This window comes from Pygoscelis adeliae, unplaced genomic scaffold, assembly GCF_000699105.1.
Source record: "Pygoscelis adeliae isolate BGI_AS28 unplaced genomic scaffold, ASM69910v1 Scaffold40, whole genome shotgun sequence".
Classification (NCBI taxonomy): domain Eukaryota; kingdom Metazoa; phylum Chordata; class Aves; order Sphenisciformes; family Spheniscidae; genus Pygoscelis; species Pygoscelis adeliae.
The window spans coordinates 379,029-398,152 of record NW_008823953.1 but is presented as its reverse complement, the minus strand read 5'-3'; the positions used below and the strand labels follow the sequence as shown (position 1 = coordinate 398,152).

Genomic DNA, 19,124 nt, shown 5'->3' with positions numbered 1-19,124 from the left:
CTTGTTCTCTTTCCTTTACTTCATTTCCTTTCTCAGCTGGTGGCAAATATCTTCATTTCTTGACTTTGTCCTAGATCAGCAGCCAAAAATACAGTGGTGCTACGAGACAAGTTGTCCTAAAAATCTTTCAAACCTTGCTGATGGAACAAATACTAGGAAACTTGCAGAAGACTTCTCTTCCAGATGAAAGTTTTATGGAGGGACCCCTTAAGACCCACAACCTGTCTCCTTCTAACATGGATTCAACCAGTAATTTGTACATTTAAAAAAAAAAAGTTATAGTAGAATGTAGTATATTACAAGTACATAATTTAAAAATAAATCTTAGGACCATTACATCTATAAGTTATCAAATCTGATTGTTGATTTCCTACCTGCTAGGACATGCCTTCTCATGTGTTGCTATATACCCATTTGCTTAAATGATCCTAATTTCCTCATATCCTAACCTACTAGGAGCTCTTAGAAATACACATTTTCTGACTTGTGCCTGAGGTGGTAACCTCTGACCTTTTAATTTTCCAATTTCCACATAATTAATTGTTGGTTACTTCAAACAAAAGTAGAAGGTTAGTGGAGAAAGGGGGAAAATGAAACAAGAAGGATTTGGAAAGCTCATGTTTCCAGTGCGACCCCTTGGATAAAAGGATATTTTTTTTCTTTTGCCTAATTTGTTTCTAGTTGCAGCACTAAGGTCAGAATAAGCCAGGAGAATGAATGGAATAAACGTCCTGATGGGCTGCCCGAAGCTGCCTGGTGTTACGGATCAGCGTAAAACCAGCTCTCTTTCCTCTGCCTGGGCCGATGTAACTCACTGGAGTGGCAAATTACATCAGACCTACAGCTGTAACCCGACATTATGATTAATTTGATCAGTAATTTCTCCTGTTTTTCATTTTAATCGGTGTGACTATTCTGCTGTGGCAGGTCTTTCAGATCTAATTAAGATAAATTTCAGAGTAAAAGACTTGGCAGAATTTTTGAGTCAAATCCGAGCGTCAAGTGTGAAGACCTGCGGCACCAGTCAATCAATTTCCAGTAAAGACGGCAGGCTGTAACTCAGCAATCAACCCATTAACACTTAAGCAAATTTCATAATCTCCAGGCCTGTGCTTAGTCACTCTCTCAAAACATTCTGGCTACCAATAAAAAAGAGAAAGTATTATTATTTTTTTAAACACCTGCCCTAAACTGCATCTGCTAAAACCACCAACAGAATCCACAAGTGGACACTCTGATAGATCTCTGCAATACTGCCAAAAAAGGCTTAATTTTAAACTTTAAAACACAGAAAACACAGTCTGGAGTGGCTTGCTTTTTTTTTTTTCCCCCCTTTTTTTTTTTTTTTGAGGCAGTAACTAGAAGCTGAGCAACCTCTTTTAGGTGCTTATTTGTACAAGGAGCCTTGAATGATATAACATCAGGGCTATACCACTTCCAGAATATTGCTCCTCAATCAGATTCAACAAGCCCACTAGGTTCTCTGTGTTCACTTGGTCCACTTGCTTCCAAGCAGAAGAATTTTTTTTTCTTGCAGAACTAGAAACCTGTGATGACTTGCATTTTTTTTTCTTTTTTTTTTCTTTATTACAAAGAGGTGAGGGGGTATGAAAAATAGGGGAAAATAAATTAATGCTTTGCAATATTCTCTACTTCCCCGACAATTTCTGGAAATATGAGTGAAAAGAGAAATGAATGCTAGCAAAACAGATCCACCGGATTTAAAGGAGTATCTGAGGGCCTGCGCCTATTTTTTCTGTCCCTAAGATCACCAAGGGTCCTCCTCTCTGCCTAGAGAGGCTTTGGAAATAGAAGACCTTATGGGATATGGATCCTTTCCTAAATTTGTCCTGGGATGATATTATTTATTTATTTCATCATTTATTAAATACTTCAGTTGCTTTAGGGAGTTTATTAAATGCTCCCATTTCAGAAGCCAGAGCTTGCTGGGCAAACAGCTCTACTCTCCTCTCCTTCAGAGAATTCTCTAGCAAATGGTTTCCTATATTAGCCTCAGCTTCTGCCCCTTGGGTGCTAATAATGCCAGTTGTTTTGCTCGAAGATTAATTTCCTTTGCTTTAAATGTGAGTCAGACACCAGTACTCCTTGCGCTTCTGAAAATAGCAACACCTGCAGAGTATATTTGGATGGACCAGGCAGCCAGCGCTCCAACTGAGAGAAGGTTTCCTCAGGGAAAGAAGAGACTTGCTTATGAAGTCTCTTTGAGACTCCTTAAACATCTCTTTGCTCTGTTTAAAAGCAGTATTCAACAGCTTTACAGCGTGAAGTCCCAATGCCTCAAAGACCCAAAAAAGCAGTGAGCTTCTGGGAGAAGGAAGACAGCTGAGGAGAAGATCTAAAACCCTGCTCAGTCCTGTGGATGGATGCAGTCTTAGACATAACTGAAACTAGCTTTTCTGTGGAAATGATGCCCATGCATCTCCAGGTAGAGACAAAGAGTAGCAGTCCTCAAACAAGCTAGCTGTGCCAGGAAACCAGCTTGCATGTCTCTGCACTGTGCACCGGGGCCAGGGAGCATGGTACAGCACAGTGCAGAGACACCTGAGTGTCCAGCTAGGACAAACTGCCATGTTGCCATATCGGAGTGGCCTAGCCAGTGGCAGACCCAGAAGGGATGAGGAGGATCATGGAAGTGCCCAGAAGAGGTGAGAGGAGAAGAAGAAAGGAGGCCCTGGACGCACTGAAACTCAAAGCCACCAATTTCTCAAGCAAGGTTCAAGTTTGTGAACAGTAATGTCTGTGTGGTTCACAGAACTACTGCAGTGGCAAAAGAAAGAGCATAAAACCAAAAGGAGGAGACCTGAATCACAACAGCATTTGCAACGGGTAATAAGCATGTGTCTGTGGTACATGAGCATGACCGTGACTTTATAGCTAGTGGAAGTTTTCACACAAGTACTTGTCTCTTCCACTCATGAAATCACCTTTATCAACCCCCAAAAATCATTAAAATACTGTAAGAATACTCAGAAATCCAAAACTGTCAGTAGAACAAGATGTTTAAATCTTTCTGGACCTGTTTGAAATAAGCAGGGGATGGAATATGCAAAATATTCTCAACAGTTCACCAAGCTCAACTCAATTTAGCTGACTGCAGGGGAGTTTCCATGCTATTAGTTTAGAGCTGAGACCTAGGTCTTGCCAGTACCTCCTGGAAATCCACCTAAGTTCAGCACTTCAACAAGCTCAGTCTAAGCAGGTCATGGGTATGAACCTTCCTGAATAAATGTCTGCTGTACATGTCTATATCACCTGTTGCCTTGTGACATGCAATATCTCAATCCCTATTGATACCAAAATTAGGAAATTTTGGAAAACGATTCAAAGCACTGCATTCGCTCACCATTTATAAAATGTATTTCTTTGTCAAACTGATTACCAAGTAACTTGGAAACAGATTCAGACAGTCATACATTGCAGAGTATCATATGCAGGAAAAAGGCTAGATAATTTTAGCAAAACAAAAAGAAAACCTCAGTGGGATTACTGCTGTCATAACGTTGATCAAGTTTTCTTGATCTCAGGATTCAATAAGCATGAGAAAAATACATCAGGTCTTGGATGTGAACACAGACATAAAGACAGCCCATGACTATAGTCCTTGCAAACCTATCCCAGCTGCCTTCCTCAAACCAACAGACTTGATTGTTTCTTCTGTATCTTAAATATATGTACATTTATCAAAGGGTCAGTAAACACTGAGATTTCTTTAAAGTAGATTTTGCCTTAATGAGAAGCTAACCAGTCAATGAGGGTAGGGGGGGAAGGGATGGGGCGGTCTGGTTTTTGTGACTGTTGGAGCCTCAGGCATCAGTGTACACATTCTCCCTCATTTACAGCTGAGTGTTTCAGCCTTTCTGCTTTTCTTTTCTCCTTTGTTATAAAAGTGTTGAGGTTCCAAATACATTATTTAAGATTAGTATGAAAATTTAATCTGAAGGAGGTTCTGGTTTTGCTATCCTAGAGCTTGCTATTACTTGGAAGATTTTTCTGCTGTTGTCATCTCCTCACTTCCCTTCTTCCCTCCTTTTATTATTATTTTTTTCTCACTCATCACCTTCCGTCAGCTCCAGTTATTGTAGGTAGGCTTCTATGACAAAAAGGTGCTTTAGGAAAGAGTTCTGAAAACGGTCAGAATAATTTTACAGTGGGGCGATCCCTGGGGGATTTCCTGTTTGTCTGTTCCTATTCACACACGAACAGAGCAGTAGAAATCATTGGGAATTCTTCTATTCCTATGGTGTAGCTCTCCCTTTGTAGATCTGGCTGTGGGTACGTTCATCTTATCCATACCGCTAAAACATACAGTGAGTGTCAGCACCAGAAGCTAACCCCCATTTGGAGCCAGTTAAATATATGTTGCTGATACAAAGCGCCTGATCCTGGTAGTCAAGCAGAATAATTGGCTACTTAGTACTTGGCTCATCTGATTTTCTACAGCATATAATCAAGATCTTATGGCTCCAGAAATTTAATTGAATGGAAACTGTAAGAGGTGCTAACTATGCTTTGAAGTTGCAACATGCTGACCATTCAAGAACCCATATAGTTTGCCAGGTAATAACATTAAACATTCACAGGAAAGCATATTTGAAGAAGTGTATTTTCCCAGAAGCAAAGGTTTCAAAGTCCCCAATTTACAACATGAGCTAGGTTGTCTTTCACCTCTGGATTCCTTTGTCTCAATTAATTGACACAATGGGAGTAAAAATCAGACTACTATTATCTATATGAGGAATTTCACCATTTTAAAACGAAGGGATGAAAGTCTTCTGTCATCTACCTGACCCACCACCTCCTGAAATACAGCTCTGCTTTGGAAAATTCTCCCAGTTTGTTGTCTTTTGCAAATCAGTGATGACCCTGGTTCTACAGTGTTTTGCTTTTACCAGTGTAAATCTGGAGCATCATCACTAACGTCAGCACGGAATCCAGGCCCTGGAACCTAAAGTGAGGTTTTTCATCTTTCTACACAATCATTAAAAGACTTCCTAAAAATAATAGTTTTGTGACTACAATCCAGCCCACTGAACTGAGTAAAGAATAGTGACAAAATTAGAGCAGAGTATTACAGAACAATCTGACGAGAATTGTTCTGAGACTTTTAGCTGGTGTACACTGCATCGGTATTATCAATTTCTGATCAGCTAGCGAAAGTACCTCACCCAGGTATACCTAAGCAAGTCACTTTCATTTAATTTGCCTTCTGAAGGACATGACAGCATCTGTACATTTTGAGACGTAATTGCTGTTATCCTTCAGAGTTTTTTGAAACAAACACAATCATCCTCCTGAATTACTGACTTTCCATGACAATTTTTTGAGGTTGCATTGTTCTAAACTAATATCCTTCAGACAGATCCTGAATAATGTAAGAGGATAAAGCCCACATGAAAAAATCAAGAATTCAGAAATGAAATTTAAGCTGTCAAACTTTAACTTAGTTGATCTTTATTCCCTTAATATTCTTCAAACAAAACCCATTTCATTCTAGTTCATAAAGAACATTACCTTAGAGGCCATAAGATCTCTGAATTTTGTTCTAGGTCGACTTTTAAGTTAAAGCATTAGACACTAAAAAAATCCACATTCTAAGCAGCTACTATGAATTGGATATATGAACTGCTGCCAAACGTGTGCTCTCTCCTTTGTTTTGTTTTTTTTATGTTTGTGCAGAAGAAAACAATTTCAGATCCAGTCCTCAAGCTAGATGTACAGGGGTAAAACAGCTTTTCTCTGCATGATTTAGAATGGAAAGACAAATTTCATAGAGGAGATCTTACCACTGCTCTGCTTTAGAAAAGTACCTGAATGCATCCTTCAACCATATATAAAGTGCAACAGCAGTTCCTCTGGAAATATTTCTGAGTGTCACTTGTTTGCATATTGAAGAGTCTCACCATTCTCAGCAATATGACAGAGCATGTTTCAAGTTCTTAATTACTGCTTAGGGAAGCTTGAGAAGTATTATGCTTGCTATAGAAATGCTGTAGAAATGGCTAGAAGGCCAAACTAATGGCCCTACACACATCGCTAAGGTGAGGCCTGAAGTACTATGCTGAATTCTGGCTCCTCTTCTGGATGTCAGCACACAGCATATTTGTATCTGTGAACAAACTTTGGGTTTTCATGACTATTTAAACGGCGAGGATCAGAGAGGAAAGAACATTAAAAATACTGATCCCCCAATTTATGAGTAACTCTTTAATGCTGAGCCAGAGCTGACAGCTAATGACTTCTAATTCCTTGACTGTTGTTCTGAAAGCGTCCCAGTCACGCAGCTGGCTTAGCGGTATTGGCTAAACTCAGCCCAGTGGGAATGCCAGACCTCTCACTCTGGTGTCTTTCATTAACTCTAATCCCAGTTCCTAAAAGGTTTAGGGGATAGCGTTTGAACTAAAACCTCCTCAGAGTACTTGGTTCCCTCCTCCTATTTCTGTTGAGCCTGCCACATCCAGACTGCCCTCAGAAGGGTACTTGTGAGGATAAGCATGCTAAAGAGAGCAATGTGCCAAGGTATCTCCATTAAAACATTGACATTGGAACCTCCCATGCAAGGAATTATTGGTTTTAGTTACTTTTATTGTACTTCTGCAAGTGAGATGTGACCCTGGAGAGATAACAGTAGAAAGTGCTTCTACTGGCCTGTACCTGTAGGTCACAGATGATACTGGAAGTACTCAGATTCATTTGAGATTTAGATTGGGACCAGAGGCTATATGAGAGCTAAGACTTCAGATTCAGTGTTAGTACAACCCTCTTGAGGTATGTTCACTGAGGTAATCCCACTTCCTCCCTACCCCAACTCTAATTTATGTGTGCACTTGCTTTTTTTGGAAAACTGAATGCCTTTTAAAGCAAAATATTTAGCAGGCAGTTTTAGCAACATATAGTGTATACAATCAGTGTGCAAACATTACGGCTGCACCAAGACAATAAAATGTAACAGAAGCTCCTCTGGAAATATTCCTGTCTCTGTATGTCAATAATCTGCATACTAAAGAGTCCCAAAGCACTCACTAGCATGATAGACTGGGCATTAAGTGGTGCCTAAGTAGCCCTTAAGACAATACACAGAAGAAGCTCTAGAAACATTATGCTCTACTATAAGAAAAAGCTCAGGAAGCAAGGACACATCTCTTGTGGACTTTTAAGTCTATTATCTAAACCATTAAAAAATCAGATTTGATGCAATTTAGTTGAAGCTCAGATTAATGCAGGTTTAACTGGCCACATGGCAAACACAGCTTCTTGTAAACCAATTCCCTTAATTGTTTGAAAAAGGATTTTTTAATTATTAAGCTAATGCGGTTTAATTTCTGCAGGAAATGGAGCCAAATCCATCAGTGTGGATAAAACCTTTAAAGTGGGGTCTCAAAATTTAGAGAATAAAGTGAATAGAGACTTTGCTGGTTTCTAAGTGCAGTTCCACTGCCCAGTGAAAGAGACTTTGCTCACTTCACAAACAACCCTGGTGTTTATTCAGAATCATACTTGTGGGTACAGTCAAAGCTGTTCTTGCAGGACATGAACATAGCATGACACACGTAGTACGAGAACACCCAAGTATAAGAAATTAGGACCATTGGATCAGAGCTCTCCTGTTTCTGCCCCGGCATTCCAAGATGGGCAGAGTCCAGCATCAGCGTGGGTGCCATAGCTGTTGGTCTATTAAAAAACATCCGTGTCATTGGAGTGAGCATCTAGGAAAGGCATTAACTGGCATTCTTAGCTTTGGAGTCTATACTGAGACTCTTAACAGAAGTATTTGATTCTTAGCAGGATAAATGTTACGACTGTGATTTCAAGAGGAAGGATAACCCATCCATCCCTTGCATACGTCCACCAGCAGAAGCTCTGTTTCTTTTAGGGACAGTCAGGATCATCTGCTAATGAACAGCTAACTTTGCTGTCCTCATAAGTTACCATAAAGGGTGACTGCTGGGCAAACGCCATTTGCGAAGGTCACATGCTGAATCTGTGGAAGAAATTATATAATTTTCTATGGGGTTTATGATGTGGACTTTAAGAGCAAAAGATGCTTACTCTTCAGAAAGGAGCAGACTAGGACCATCATTAGTTATGCTTTTCTAGCTTATCAGGCCTTTTAGCTGTTCTAAGCTGCATGTCTGTAAGGATTAACTAATACAGGGTGGAATTTCTTAGCCTGTATGGTCAGAAGGTGTAACCTTCACTTGATTTCCCCTTGCAGTGTGAGAGTATGCACTTTCTGTTGTTAGGCCATTAGAGATTTGTACTTAGCATCCTACCTGCAATGGATTTGGTGAAGTAAGAGGAGATGGAAGGCCATGCCCTGGTGACTGGCTGGGTTTCTGAGGGGAGCTGGAGGACTGTGGGGCCGGAGGCAGTTGGCTCTGGCTCTGGGACTGTGTTTGGTTCTGCTGTGGTGGCGCTGACGGCTGTGGCTGTGGCTGCTGGTTCTGCTGGGGTGGCTGTGGAGTCTGCGTCTGCTGACCTTGCTGCTGCTGCTGGGTTTGCTGCTGCTGTTGCTGCTGCTGACCTTGCTGCTGCTGCTGCTGTTGATGCTGGAGCTGCTGAAGATGCTGAAGCTGTTGAAGCTGGGAGTTCAGGGATGAGGTAGCTGTGAATTGAAGAGAAGGAAGGGAGTTATGTAGGTTTCAGTATTGCCTACTGTGTTAAAGATATTCTGGATTAAATTCTGGTTCTGTTACATTGCGGGGCACACTGCGCACGGAGGTCAGCTGGCCTCAGACTTCAGGTTGTGGCAGGAAATTAATGAACATGTTCCTATCACTAATAGCCAGTGCAGTTCTGTGGTAAGAGTCAGATTTTACTGGAGGCAATGAAAGCAAACCTTCGGAAGGGCTACGGCTCTGCCCACAGGATAGGCCTCAGAGCTGACCAGCAGTCTTTGCTCAGACAAGTTTACCAGTGAAGCCAATGGGAATTTTGCCTGCCTAGAAAAGAGGCCAACAGGATGTCACTGTACATAGCATAGCAAGAACCCATAACATGAACTGGTGCTGTTAGACAGAGGAAGAGAAAACTATAGTTGTAAAATAAAGGATGCTCTGGAAAGAGCTTTGTCACATCTTTATACAGCAGGTGTCAGGAAATAAAACATTCAGCTGTGAAATTTCTTGTGCAATGCATAGGTACCAAAAATACCCAATAAAATGTGTGTGTCTGTGGAATTAGAACTGCTTCTTATCATTCACATCTAAAAGCTATAAAGTTCCTCTTGTGAAATAGAGTAGGTATTCTGTGCACTTGCACTGCTCACTTACACCTGGTAGGAAAAGTCTGTCATGTTTTGCTAGTATGTGCTCCAAACATGAGGCTTGGAAGCTGGTGGCTCACATCAACCTGCTTGCACAGAGGAGCAAACTTTATCTCCCAGAGACACTTTCAAATTGACTAGGGCATTCATTAAATTCAGGAAGGCAAGAAGTGTGCCACAGGGATGTCACTAAGGAAGAACAGCTTTAAGCAGCAGCCAGAACATTACAGGAGCCTGATGCTTTCTGGGGTTATGCCCTGAATAAGTCACCTGTCTCTCCAGCCTTACCCACTCTAATCAACATCTTAGGGTTTGCGTTAGATGGCTATGAGATCCCAAGAGGAACAGCTTACAAGATCATTGCATTACTTTGCCCTCTGTACTGCTTTGCCAACACCATTCTGTATTATAATTTCCATCAGCAGAAGCCAAAGTAAACTAGGTGTGAATCAAATTTGTTATTTCTAAAATGGTATTCAGATTTCATGGCCAGAAACTCTGTTCACCAAGTTATTTGTGGATTGGCAGATAAAGCCAAGTCATCTCCACTTTCTTTTCATGTCGACATCCCTATTTCGGCTTTCCAGATGTCTATGTCCTGGGGATGAACCTGAGGTCTTGGTATGACTTATGAAAGCAATGAGCCATAAACTGGAATAAGCAAAAGAAAAAAGAAAAGAAAAAGGAGAAAGATGAGGCAGAATGGGTAAGCCAGAAAAGGCTGTATGAAGGAAAAGTAAAAGGCTTGGTAGGAATCCTCTTGTGAAATAGAGTAGGTATTCTGTGCACTTGCACTGCTCACTTACACCTGGTAGGAAAAGTCTGTCATGTTTTGCTAGTATGTGCTCCAAACATGAGGCTTGGAAGCTGGTGGCTCACATCAACCTGCTTGCACAGAGGAGCAAACTTTATCTCCCAGAGACACTTTCAAATTGACTAGGGCATTCATTAAATTCAGGAAGGCAAGAAGTGTGCCACAGGGATGTCACTAAGGAAGAACAGCTTTAAGCAGCAGCCAGAACATTACAGGAGCCTGATGCTTTCTGGGGTTATGCCCTGAATAAGTCACCTGTCTCTCCAGCCTTACCCACTCTAATCAACATCTTAGGGTTTGCGTTAGATGGCTATGAGATCCCAAGAGGAACAGCTTACAAGATCATTGCATTACTTTGCCCTCTGTACTGCTTTGCCAACACCATTCTGTATTATAATTTCCATCAGCAGAAGCCAAAGTAAACTAGGTGTGAATCAAATTTGTTATTTCTAAAATGGTATTCAGATTTCATGGCCAGAAACTCTGTTCACCAAGTAATTTGTGGATTGGCAGATAAAGCCAAGTCATCTCCACTTTCTTTTCATGTCGACATCCCTATTTCGGCTTTCCAGATGTCTATGTCCTGGGGATGAACCTGAGGTCTTGGTATGACTTATGAAAGCAATGAGCCATAAACTGGAATAAGCAAAAGAAAAAAGAAAAGAAAAAGGAGAAAGATGAGGCAGAATGGGTAAGCCAGAAAAGGCTGTATGAAGGAAAAGTAAAAGGCTTGGTAGGAAGAGCTGTTGGTCATCTATTCCTATACTCATAGCTGCTCTAAATTTTCTTTCACCGGAGGCGGGAATCAAACTACAAATATGCCTTTACAAGAATTATAGTCATATGTATGTGACTTCAACAAAGAACTTGAATAATGCTGAGAAGGAGGACTAGTAACACCAATATATTTCTATCAGGAAAGTTACTGATGGAAGTTTTGTGTTTCAACATAAAACAAAGTGACCATCAGATTAAAAACATGCATGGTATCTCATGCAAAAGAAATCAGCCTGGAGAAGTAAGGGTACACTTCCATCAATTCCACGATCAGAACTTGTACCTAAATGTCCCAAAGACAAGAGAGTAGTAAGTGGAAATATAATCTAAGGCATATGAGAACAAAGAATGAAGAAGGTGTGTATACAAGAAAGCAACTGCATAGACAAATATTAACCATAGCGTGAAACACCTCAGATGGCAAGTAATACCGTTCACCAGCTCTAGCTGTAGATATGTACACAGAGGTGGAAAGACCCTTCCCATTCCCGTGAGGAAAAAACTAATCTAGACCAGTTCTTATGAAAGCAATGAGCCATAAACTGGAATAAGCAAAAGAAAAAAGAAAAGAAGAAGGAGATAGATGAGGCAGAACGGGTAAGCCAGAAAAAGCTATATGAAGGAAAAGTAAAAGGCTTGGTAGGAAGAGCTGTTGGTCATCTATTCCTATACTCACAGCTGCTCTAAATTTTCTTTGGCCTTGTGCAGGCCATTTCCTCACCTGTGATAGCTCAGCAGTCTGGACAAACCATTGATAAACAGAACCAAGACTTCAAACACAACATGCCCTTACTGCTTCCACAGACTCCAATGTAGGAACAAATGCAATGACGCCCCACAGAAACATAACTTGTAGTGCACACGGCTCATAGAGAAGAACAAGGGGTCATTTTATATTCTATGTGCACAACTCGACAGGATGAGACAAAACTTCCTCTATAGCAAACTAGATATAGTGGCGGTTTTTTGTACTGTAATGGACCCCAAACCTTTTTGCTCCCACAGGGCACTCGTAAAGGCCACGGCTTGGAAAAATGGATTTGTCAGAATGCCATCCATTGTATGTAGGGCACTGGGTCATGTAGTAGGGGACAGGCAAGAGCATTTGAGGTGGAGGGTAAGCCATCTACTGAAACATTTTTGGAGCACAGAATGTGTCTGGCTCCTTGAGGGTACGCCTTTCAGCTAGAATTTGGAAAATATGGCCAATAATTAAAAGAATGCGTAGGAAATCAATCTGAGTTAACATGAGGTAACATAGGACAGAGGGATCACTGTGATTCTGATAACATAAAAGTGCAAAAACAGGGCAGCGCAAAATTTTTGTCAATGATCTTATGATTGAATTTATGGTATGTAAAAAATATTTGTTGATATAATATTAAAGATAAAGGCATCACTGCCTGGACTTCTTAAAATGGTGACATATAAGACATGAGGAGAATAGAAAGAAGCCCAAAATTGTGAAATAAATGAAGTTTCTTGACAAACTAAAACAAATGAAGAGGTGGTTAAATTACATTGCAAAAAGTTTATTATTTTGTGTGTTTGCATGTAGCTCAGAGCAATCAGAAGACTAATATTTAATAATTATTAGTATTAGTGTTCACCACAGAGCATACGATATTCTTTCAGGATGCTTTCATTGAAATGTTGCCAGTGATATAAGTAGCCTTGCAAAAGGCTTACAGAGTCTAAAGCACAGATACAGATATACAGAAGCAGTATCAATCTATTTGTTTACCACCGGACAAAAATCCACACTTACTGAAATGCAGTTTTACTAAATGAATGAATCTGCTTTAGAAAGAAAGATTGCACATGTTGGGATTTACTTGCTAGAACAGTCATAGGTAACATGTAGGCCTCAGTTTCATTAATGAGTCATGCCTTTGATAAGCTGTTGAATCACATTCTTAAAAATTGAATCTTCATTAAACTTCCAATCTCCACAAGACCAATACTCTGTTTAATGGACATCTTGATTTGCACATTCTTTCTTCTGGCAATATGTAAAACAAGGGACAGAATCCAGAGGGAAGAAAAAGGGGAAAAAATGCCTCAAGAGCTTTTTTTTTAACCTAAAATTTTGCAGGTTCAGGTCTGACTGAGCTGCTAATGTAACTGATGTTGAATGGCTGTCACCAACATACTTCTGTGCATTGACAATGTGAGGAGGTGCAATCACTCAGGCAACCTGACTTGTCTGATAAATGAAGAGGGTCTGAAGTTGACTTGGAAAACATCAAGTTTGTAAATTCTGTGGGCATGCCCAGCACTCTCAGATGATGGCTTGATATGGAGATTTTTTCATTCCCCATCTAGGACTCGAAAAGCTTTGTATTCAGTACTGCTCAAAACTTGAATGTTGGCCAATGCAGGTATATCAATATCTCTACCATTCACTTTTGTACTGAAGTGCACTCATTCTTGCTGGGGTGTAAGGTGGTCCCTTGCGGAAAATTTTGTTGATGAAGAAAAGTTACTTCATGGAAAAGTTTCCAAGTTCATTGCCAGCAACTGCACAAAATTATTCAGATAATTTCTTGTCTTTTCATATAATTCCTTTAAAATGCCTCTCTGAAGCCTACTATCATGCTGAGCTATAAATTGCATTGAAGTGGCTTAGTGAGGTATGATCGTTTAACATGCTGTTGCTAAACAAACAGACAGGGAATTGGAAGAAGGACTGTTAGATCAGACAAGGCTTTCCCAAAAGCACACAGTAGGTGTACTGCAAAGGTGGATGTACGGCTCCGGATCATGCCTGCAGACCGGTGTTCACGCTGCCTGATTGCACTGCCTCTCACAATGTGTGTACTATCCACAGCAGGGGTTGTGTCATATTATTGTTTGTAATCAAATCCAATCCAACTCCCAGAGCTTGCTTGCATACCTCATCCATTATAAATCGTATACCTGTCTAGCATTTGTCACTTTCTGCAGAGCTTGGAGCCTGATGGAATTTCAGGTGGTACAACAGCGCTATGTCTGCATGTATAAAAGATAACACGCACTGCCTACCTCACAGGAATCTTTTTATGAGTTACTGGCTAACAGCTGGGTAAAACTTTGAAATATTTAAGTGACAAGTGCCTACTTTCTTTCAGAATTGCATTCAAGAATTAAAAAAGCTTGCAAAAAATTGCAAAAAAGTTCTTTCTGTGGTTAAAAAAGCCAACATAAAGTACATAGCTTTAAAAGGGAGACAATTAACTAAAAAATGCATGCAAGCTCTGAAAAACTGTAAGGAAAATCCACAACCTCTGAGTGACATTTCAACTTTCCTCAACAAAAATACATGTATTCATTATACACCAGGTATCCAAGAAGCTGGTAAGAAGAACTTATACCCACAAGGAAACAACGGCATGAGGGGTTTTCAAACTTAAGTTTTAACTATAATTTCTTAGTTGCTGCAGTGCCATGGCAGACTTCCCAAGGGATTGCCCCATGTTTTATGATCCTACTTTAAGCAGATTATGCTTAGCCACAGTTTCAAATAATTTACATTAGAAAAAGAGATGTGGAGTTAAGTGGTGCAAATGGATGGTCAAGAGGCAGCGAAAGCAAACTTTCTGATCTCCCAGGTCACCTACTTCTATACTTGTCACAGATCTCAGACTACTTTAAGGACTTAGAGAAAGTTATGATCTAAGGAATACACTCCTCGACTTCCTTTGGGGAATACCTTAGGCACAATGCTGCTATACATTTACAAGATTTACATAAAATGTTGTCTTTTCATGTTTTCCTTATGTCTTCTGTTCCTCTGCTGCTTACCTACACAGGAAACTGAAATGAAACTAAAATGCCCCTCTGTCAAGTAGAGTGGTGCAACGGGAAACATTCACCTCTGATGCAACCATGCTTGAAAGCAGCAGTCTGATCCATGAGAGGGAGAATGAGGGAATCATTTTCTCAGCACGAAAACTGAAAAGGCTCTGTCTTCAAATCCCAATCCGGGTTGTATTCACTGAAAGTAGTATCAACTGCCTGCTAACATTATTGCATAAGTATGGGAATAGCTCTAGTCATATTTTAAATAAAAGTATACATTTGAAAGTTTAATCACATTTCTCCAAAAAGCAAGGAACATATGTAAGCCCAAAAATGTTTACATAATAAAAACAATGTAAAAATTGTAACTCTTTTTTCACCTCTCATTCACAATATAAACTCAGATTCTTAAGACCTCTACAGCGCTTGGCAGAAGATCAAATTAATGTTCAGGGATTCAATTTGTATCTAGAATCTGCTCTTGTGGATAAGATTCACATAAAGTCAGATTTATTTTATTTTATTAATGTTTTGTGCATGTTTGTTTCTGCGTAAAGAGGAAGAAGGGGTAGGAGGAATAAGACACAATTTTAGACTACAAACTATTGTGCTGCTCTATCCTCTAGCCTCCTATTTACATAATTGCATAGATGTTCTTCAGTGCCTTGATACAATGTACAATAGACTAAAAAGGAGAAAACTATACATTAAACCTTTTCCTATTTGACTGAGCACAGAACTTGGCTCTTGCCATTTCAAGGGCCTAATGCCTTTTTCCACTTCCCCAGTAACAGAGAATGGATTTGCATTGCCTTAAACTGAAAAGTGTAACTAACTTAAGCATCTGGGCTTGCTTTTGAACTGACATGGCCTGCTTTTTTTTCCACTCTGTTGTTTCTCTTCTAATGAGGTATATACCTTTCTTTTCTTTGAAACAGATTTCTAAAGATTGAATGCACACGCTGAACAGTCTCATGCAAGCCTGTGTTTACACTCTCTCCCTCCTGGGTAATGAGGGATAGGTTAGCCAAATACCCAATGTGTTTTTGCATATGATTGAATTTTCTTTTTAAGAGCAAAATGTGAGTTGTTTTAAATATGTTAGCATCCTCTTTGTGGAAAAAAAAGGAAGGGTTGGACTTGTGGCTGAAGAGATTAGTAATGGGATACAGAGCATATTATTTCTAAATCACTGGTTCAAATCCAGTCTAGGTCAATACAGGGAACAAAAGTCATTGCACTTTCATGGTGCTTTTGAGTTTTTTCTACCTTATAGAAGATGTATTAGATGTATAGAAGATGTATTCACACACAGATACTCACAGAGAGCCTGCACTGGAGGGAGTCTGCCACACAGTCAAGGTAATAAATTGATGGGCTCCCAATACCCATTAGGAAGATCATAAAGAGCATGGCCTTGGATGGCATCAATTGACATCTTTATTTGCACTTTCAGCAGAGAGGCTAAGGATAGAAAGGGTAAGGAGACCAAGTCATCTTCTCCTTCCTAAAGGTGATCCCTCCAGGTTACAGCTGCAGAACGCAGATGGGGTTATGGGGAAAAACTTGCATTGCCCATGTTCCTCTGTACCAATTCTGCAGATAAACAGAGGGCTTCACTTGCTACTGTTGTCATATCCAGCATCTTTCATGAGCACTAAATTCACTTTAAAGAATATAGGCAATAAAAAGGAAGTATTAAGAAGAAAACCATCATAATTTATATGGTGCCTGTGGTGTCTCCACATTTTGATGAATACTGGAACTTCCCTGAAAAACGATGCACTGCATTAAATAAATCTGACATTTTTTTCCTTACCAAACCTTAAAATGTACAATAATCCACTAAAATCTTAAAGAAAAAAAAAAAGAAGGAAAAGTTGTTATTCTAGGTAGGGAGCTTGACTAAGTATCAGGGCAAGTATATTTGGAATACTTCCCATTCTGAGATAATCTAGGGGCTATTTTCCTCTAGTTTATGACAACACTCTGTGAGTAAAGTTCCCTGAGTGTATTGTAAAAATTGCATTAACCTATTTAAAATGCCCAAAGGCAAGAACAAGCTGGAGAAATTAGACTTTAATAAGCCATTTGCTTCCTCAGCTCAAATGGGACCTTAGGCCTCATATTGTACAGATGGCTGAAACATTAACTGGAGTCAGGGTATCGTCAAGACACAGGGGATCAATCAGGGAGTCATCTTGGGACTCATGCAAAGACAGGCAATTAAAAACCCACCATAACATAGTCTGAGGGCAATGTAAGTGTTTGAATGCCAAAGGCTGGGTGTCAAGCAAGTGATATCTAGATCTGGTAAACTCCTAACTTTACCAGCCTGGGTTTTTTTTTCTTATTTTTCTGTGAAAACATTACTCTCTCAGAGATCAGGGGGCAGGAGTCTTAACATCAAGTCCTTATGCCAGATAAAAGCAGTTTTCTAGTTACAGAGAGCAGGATTGGTCCCAGATTGTCCAAGAACAGAATTGTGTTGAAATGGAAAATCAAACTGAGTGGCATGGTCTTCCTACAGATTGGATTTCCAGACCATATTGAGCCCACAAGAACGTTCCTATGGACCAGAATTTAAGATAACCTCCCATTTCTTGGGAAAAAATCCACAGGACTCCTTTGAAAGAAATTAATTGACAGAGAAAAAATGATCATCTGAAGGCCAACAGAGCCCAATATAAGATTTCACAGCCGAAGGGATGTGACAGGGAACAGATGAATGACACAAAGAAATTAAGTTTGAAACAACAGTCTGCTGACTCAGAGAAGAATGACCATGACTCATAATGGACATCAGACAAAGGCTGGGCACTCTCTACACACACAATCTTTAATAACAGGAACTGCAGCTTATTTTTTTCCCTCCTTGTCTCTTTCAAATGCTCTAATATTGATGGGAACGATAATTTCCATGGCACTTATGCAGACTGTGTTTGACACGCCTCGAACTACCAATGCTTGTAGAAAAAGCAGCGCAATGACATACAGCCCCAGAAGCTTTGGAAGAGGTTGCACAGAACCCTGTCCTGCAGTTCAGAGAGCCACGGGTCCCCAGTCCACCGGGTGCCCTGCCATTTCTGCTGGCAAGGTGGCTATGTGAGACTTTGGAGCAAAGTCTTGTCAAGAGGAACTGGCTGAACTGCCTGATGGCTTCAAAGGGCGATTTTGCATTCTTTCAGATAATAGATCTGCAGTTGCATCTTCTATAATTGTTTATGGCAAATGCAAAGAAATATTTATCCAGGTATAGCTTCAGCAATGGTTCTTTGAAGATCAGAAATTATTAGAAGTCTCTTCAAAGAGTCTTTGAAGTGAGTCATGTTTCCCTAACTAAAAGTGAAGTTACTGTAAGGGAAATGTACGGGGTTTTTTGTGCATGTGTGTGTTTGGTTTTTTTTTAAACAATACAATTGAATAGTGGATCAAAGTGTTTGTGGTTTAAAAGGTTGACCTTGATGCTGAGCTTGTGGAAGTGTCCTGAGAACGACAAAGGACAATGTCACTTTCCCCCAGCCTCAACCAAGGGAAGTAGCAGAGGGTATCATGCCCACCAGGTGACTCAGTATGACTGGTTGCTTTCATCTCTCAGACTCTCATTATATCCGTGTTTCTATCATTTTCCACTTCCAGTCTATTCTGAAAGCTGGTAGACCTGAGACAACTCTGTTTTCTGTTAAGAACTCCAAGATTCAAGCAGCTGCAAATTCTGCAGTGTCCAAATTCCAGCTAGAGAAGTTACCTGAACAGCACTGAAAACAGGCCATGGAATGACTCAGAAAATAGCAGTATGTACGCTGTAAGGAGAAAGGAAAAAAATGCAGCCCAGCCCAGTCCTTTCCTTTACAATCAATAAAACTACAACAGCAAGTATGAGAACCAGGTGCAAAAGTGGCAGTTCTACCTTGCTGCAAGCCCGACCACACAAATACTCTGCTGGAGCAGTGACTTAGGCTTCAACCTTGTTAACAAGAAGACCAGCCTGGCTGAACAGAGAGTTTATGATCTTTGGAAGAAGGGGCAGGCAACTCAGGAGGACTACAACGATGTCGTGAGGTTATGCAGGAAGAAAATTAGAAGGGCCAAAGCCCAACTAGAACTTAATCTGGCTACTGCCGTAAAAGAAAAAAATAAATGTTTCTATAAATACATTAGCAACAAAAGGAGGGCTAACGAGAATCTCCATCCTTTATTGGATGCGGGAGGAAACATAGTGACAAAGAATGAGGAAAAGGCTGAGGTACTTAATGCCTTCTTTGCCTCAATCTTTAATAGCAAGACCAGTTGTTCTCCAGGCACCCAGCCCCCTCAGCTGGAAGACAGGGATGGGGACCAGAATGAAGCCCCCATAATCCAAGGGGAAATGGTTAGCGACCTGCTACACCACTTAGACACACACAAGTCTATGGGGCCGGATGGGATCCACCCAAGGGTACTGAGGGAGCTTGTGGAAGTGCTCATCAA

General features: G+C 40.3%; 1 protein-coding gene across 1 annotated transcript in view; it reads right to left on the bottom strand.

Moving 5' to 3' along the window:
* The window catches only part of POU6F2 (POU class 6 homeobox 2), a 258,232-nt gene that overhangs the window by 90,447 nt on the left and 148,661 nt on the right, over positions 1-19,124 (bottom strand). Inside the window, exon 4 of the mRNA XM_009321448.1 lies at positions 8,292-8,623. Coding sequence (XP_009319723.1) covers positions 8,292-8,623 — 332 coding nt within the window. The remainder of the gene's footprint in view (positions 1-8,291; positions 8,624-19,124) is intronic.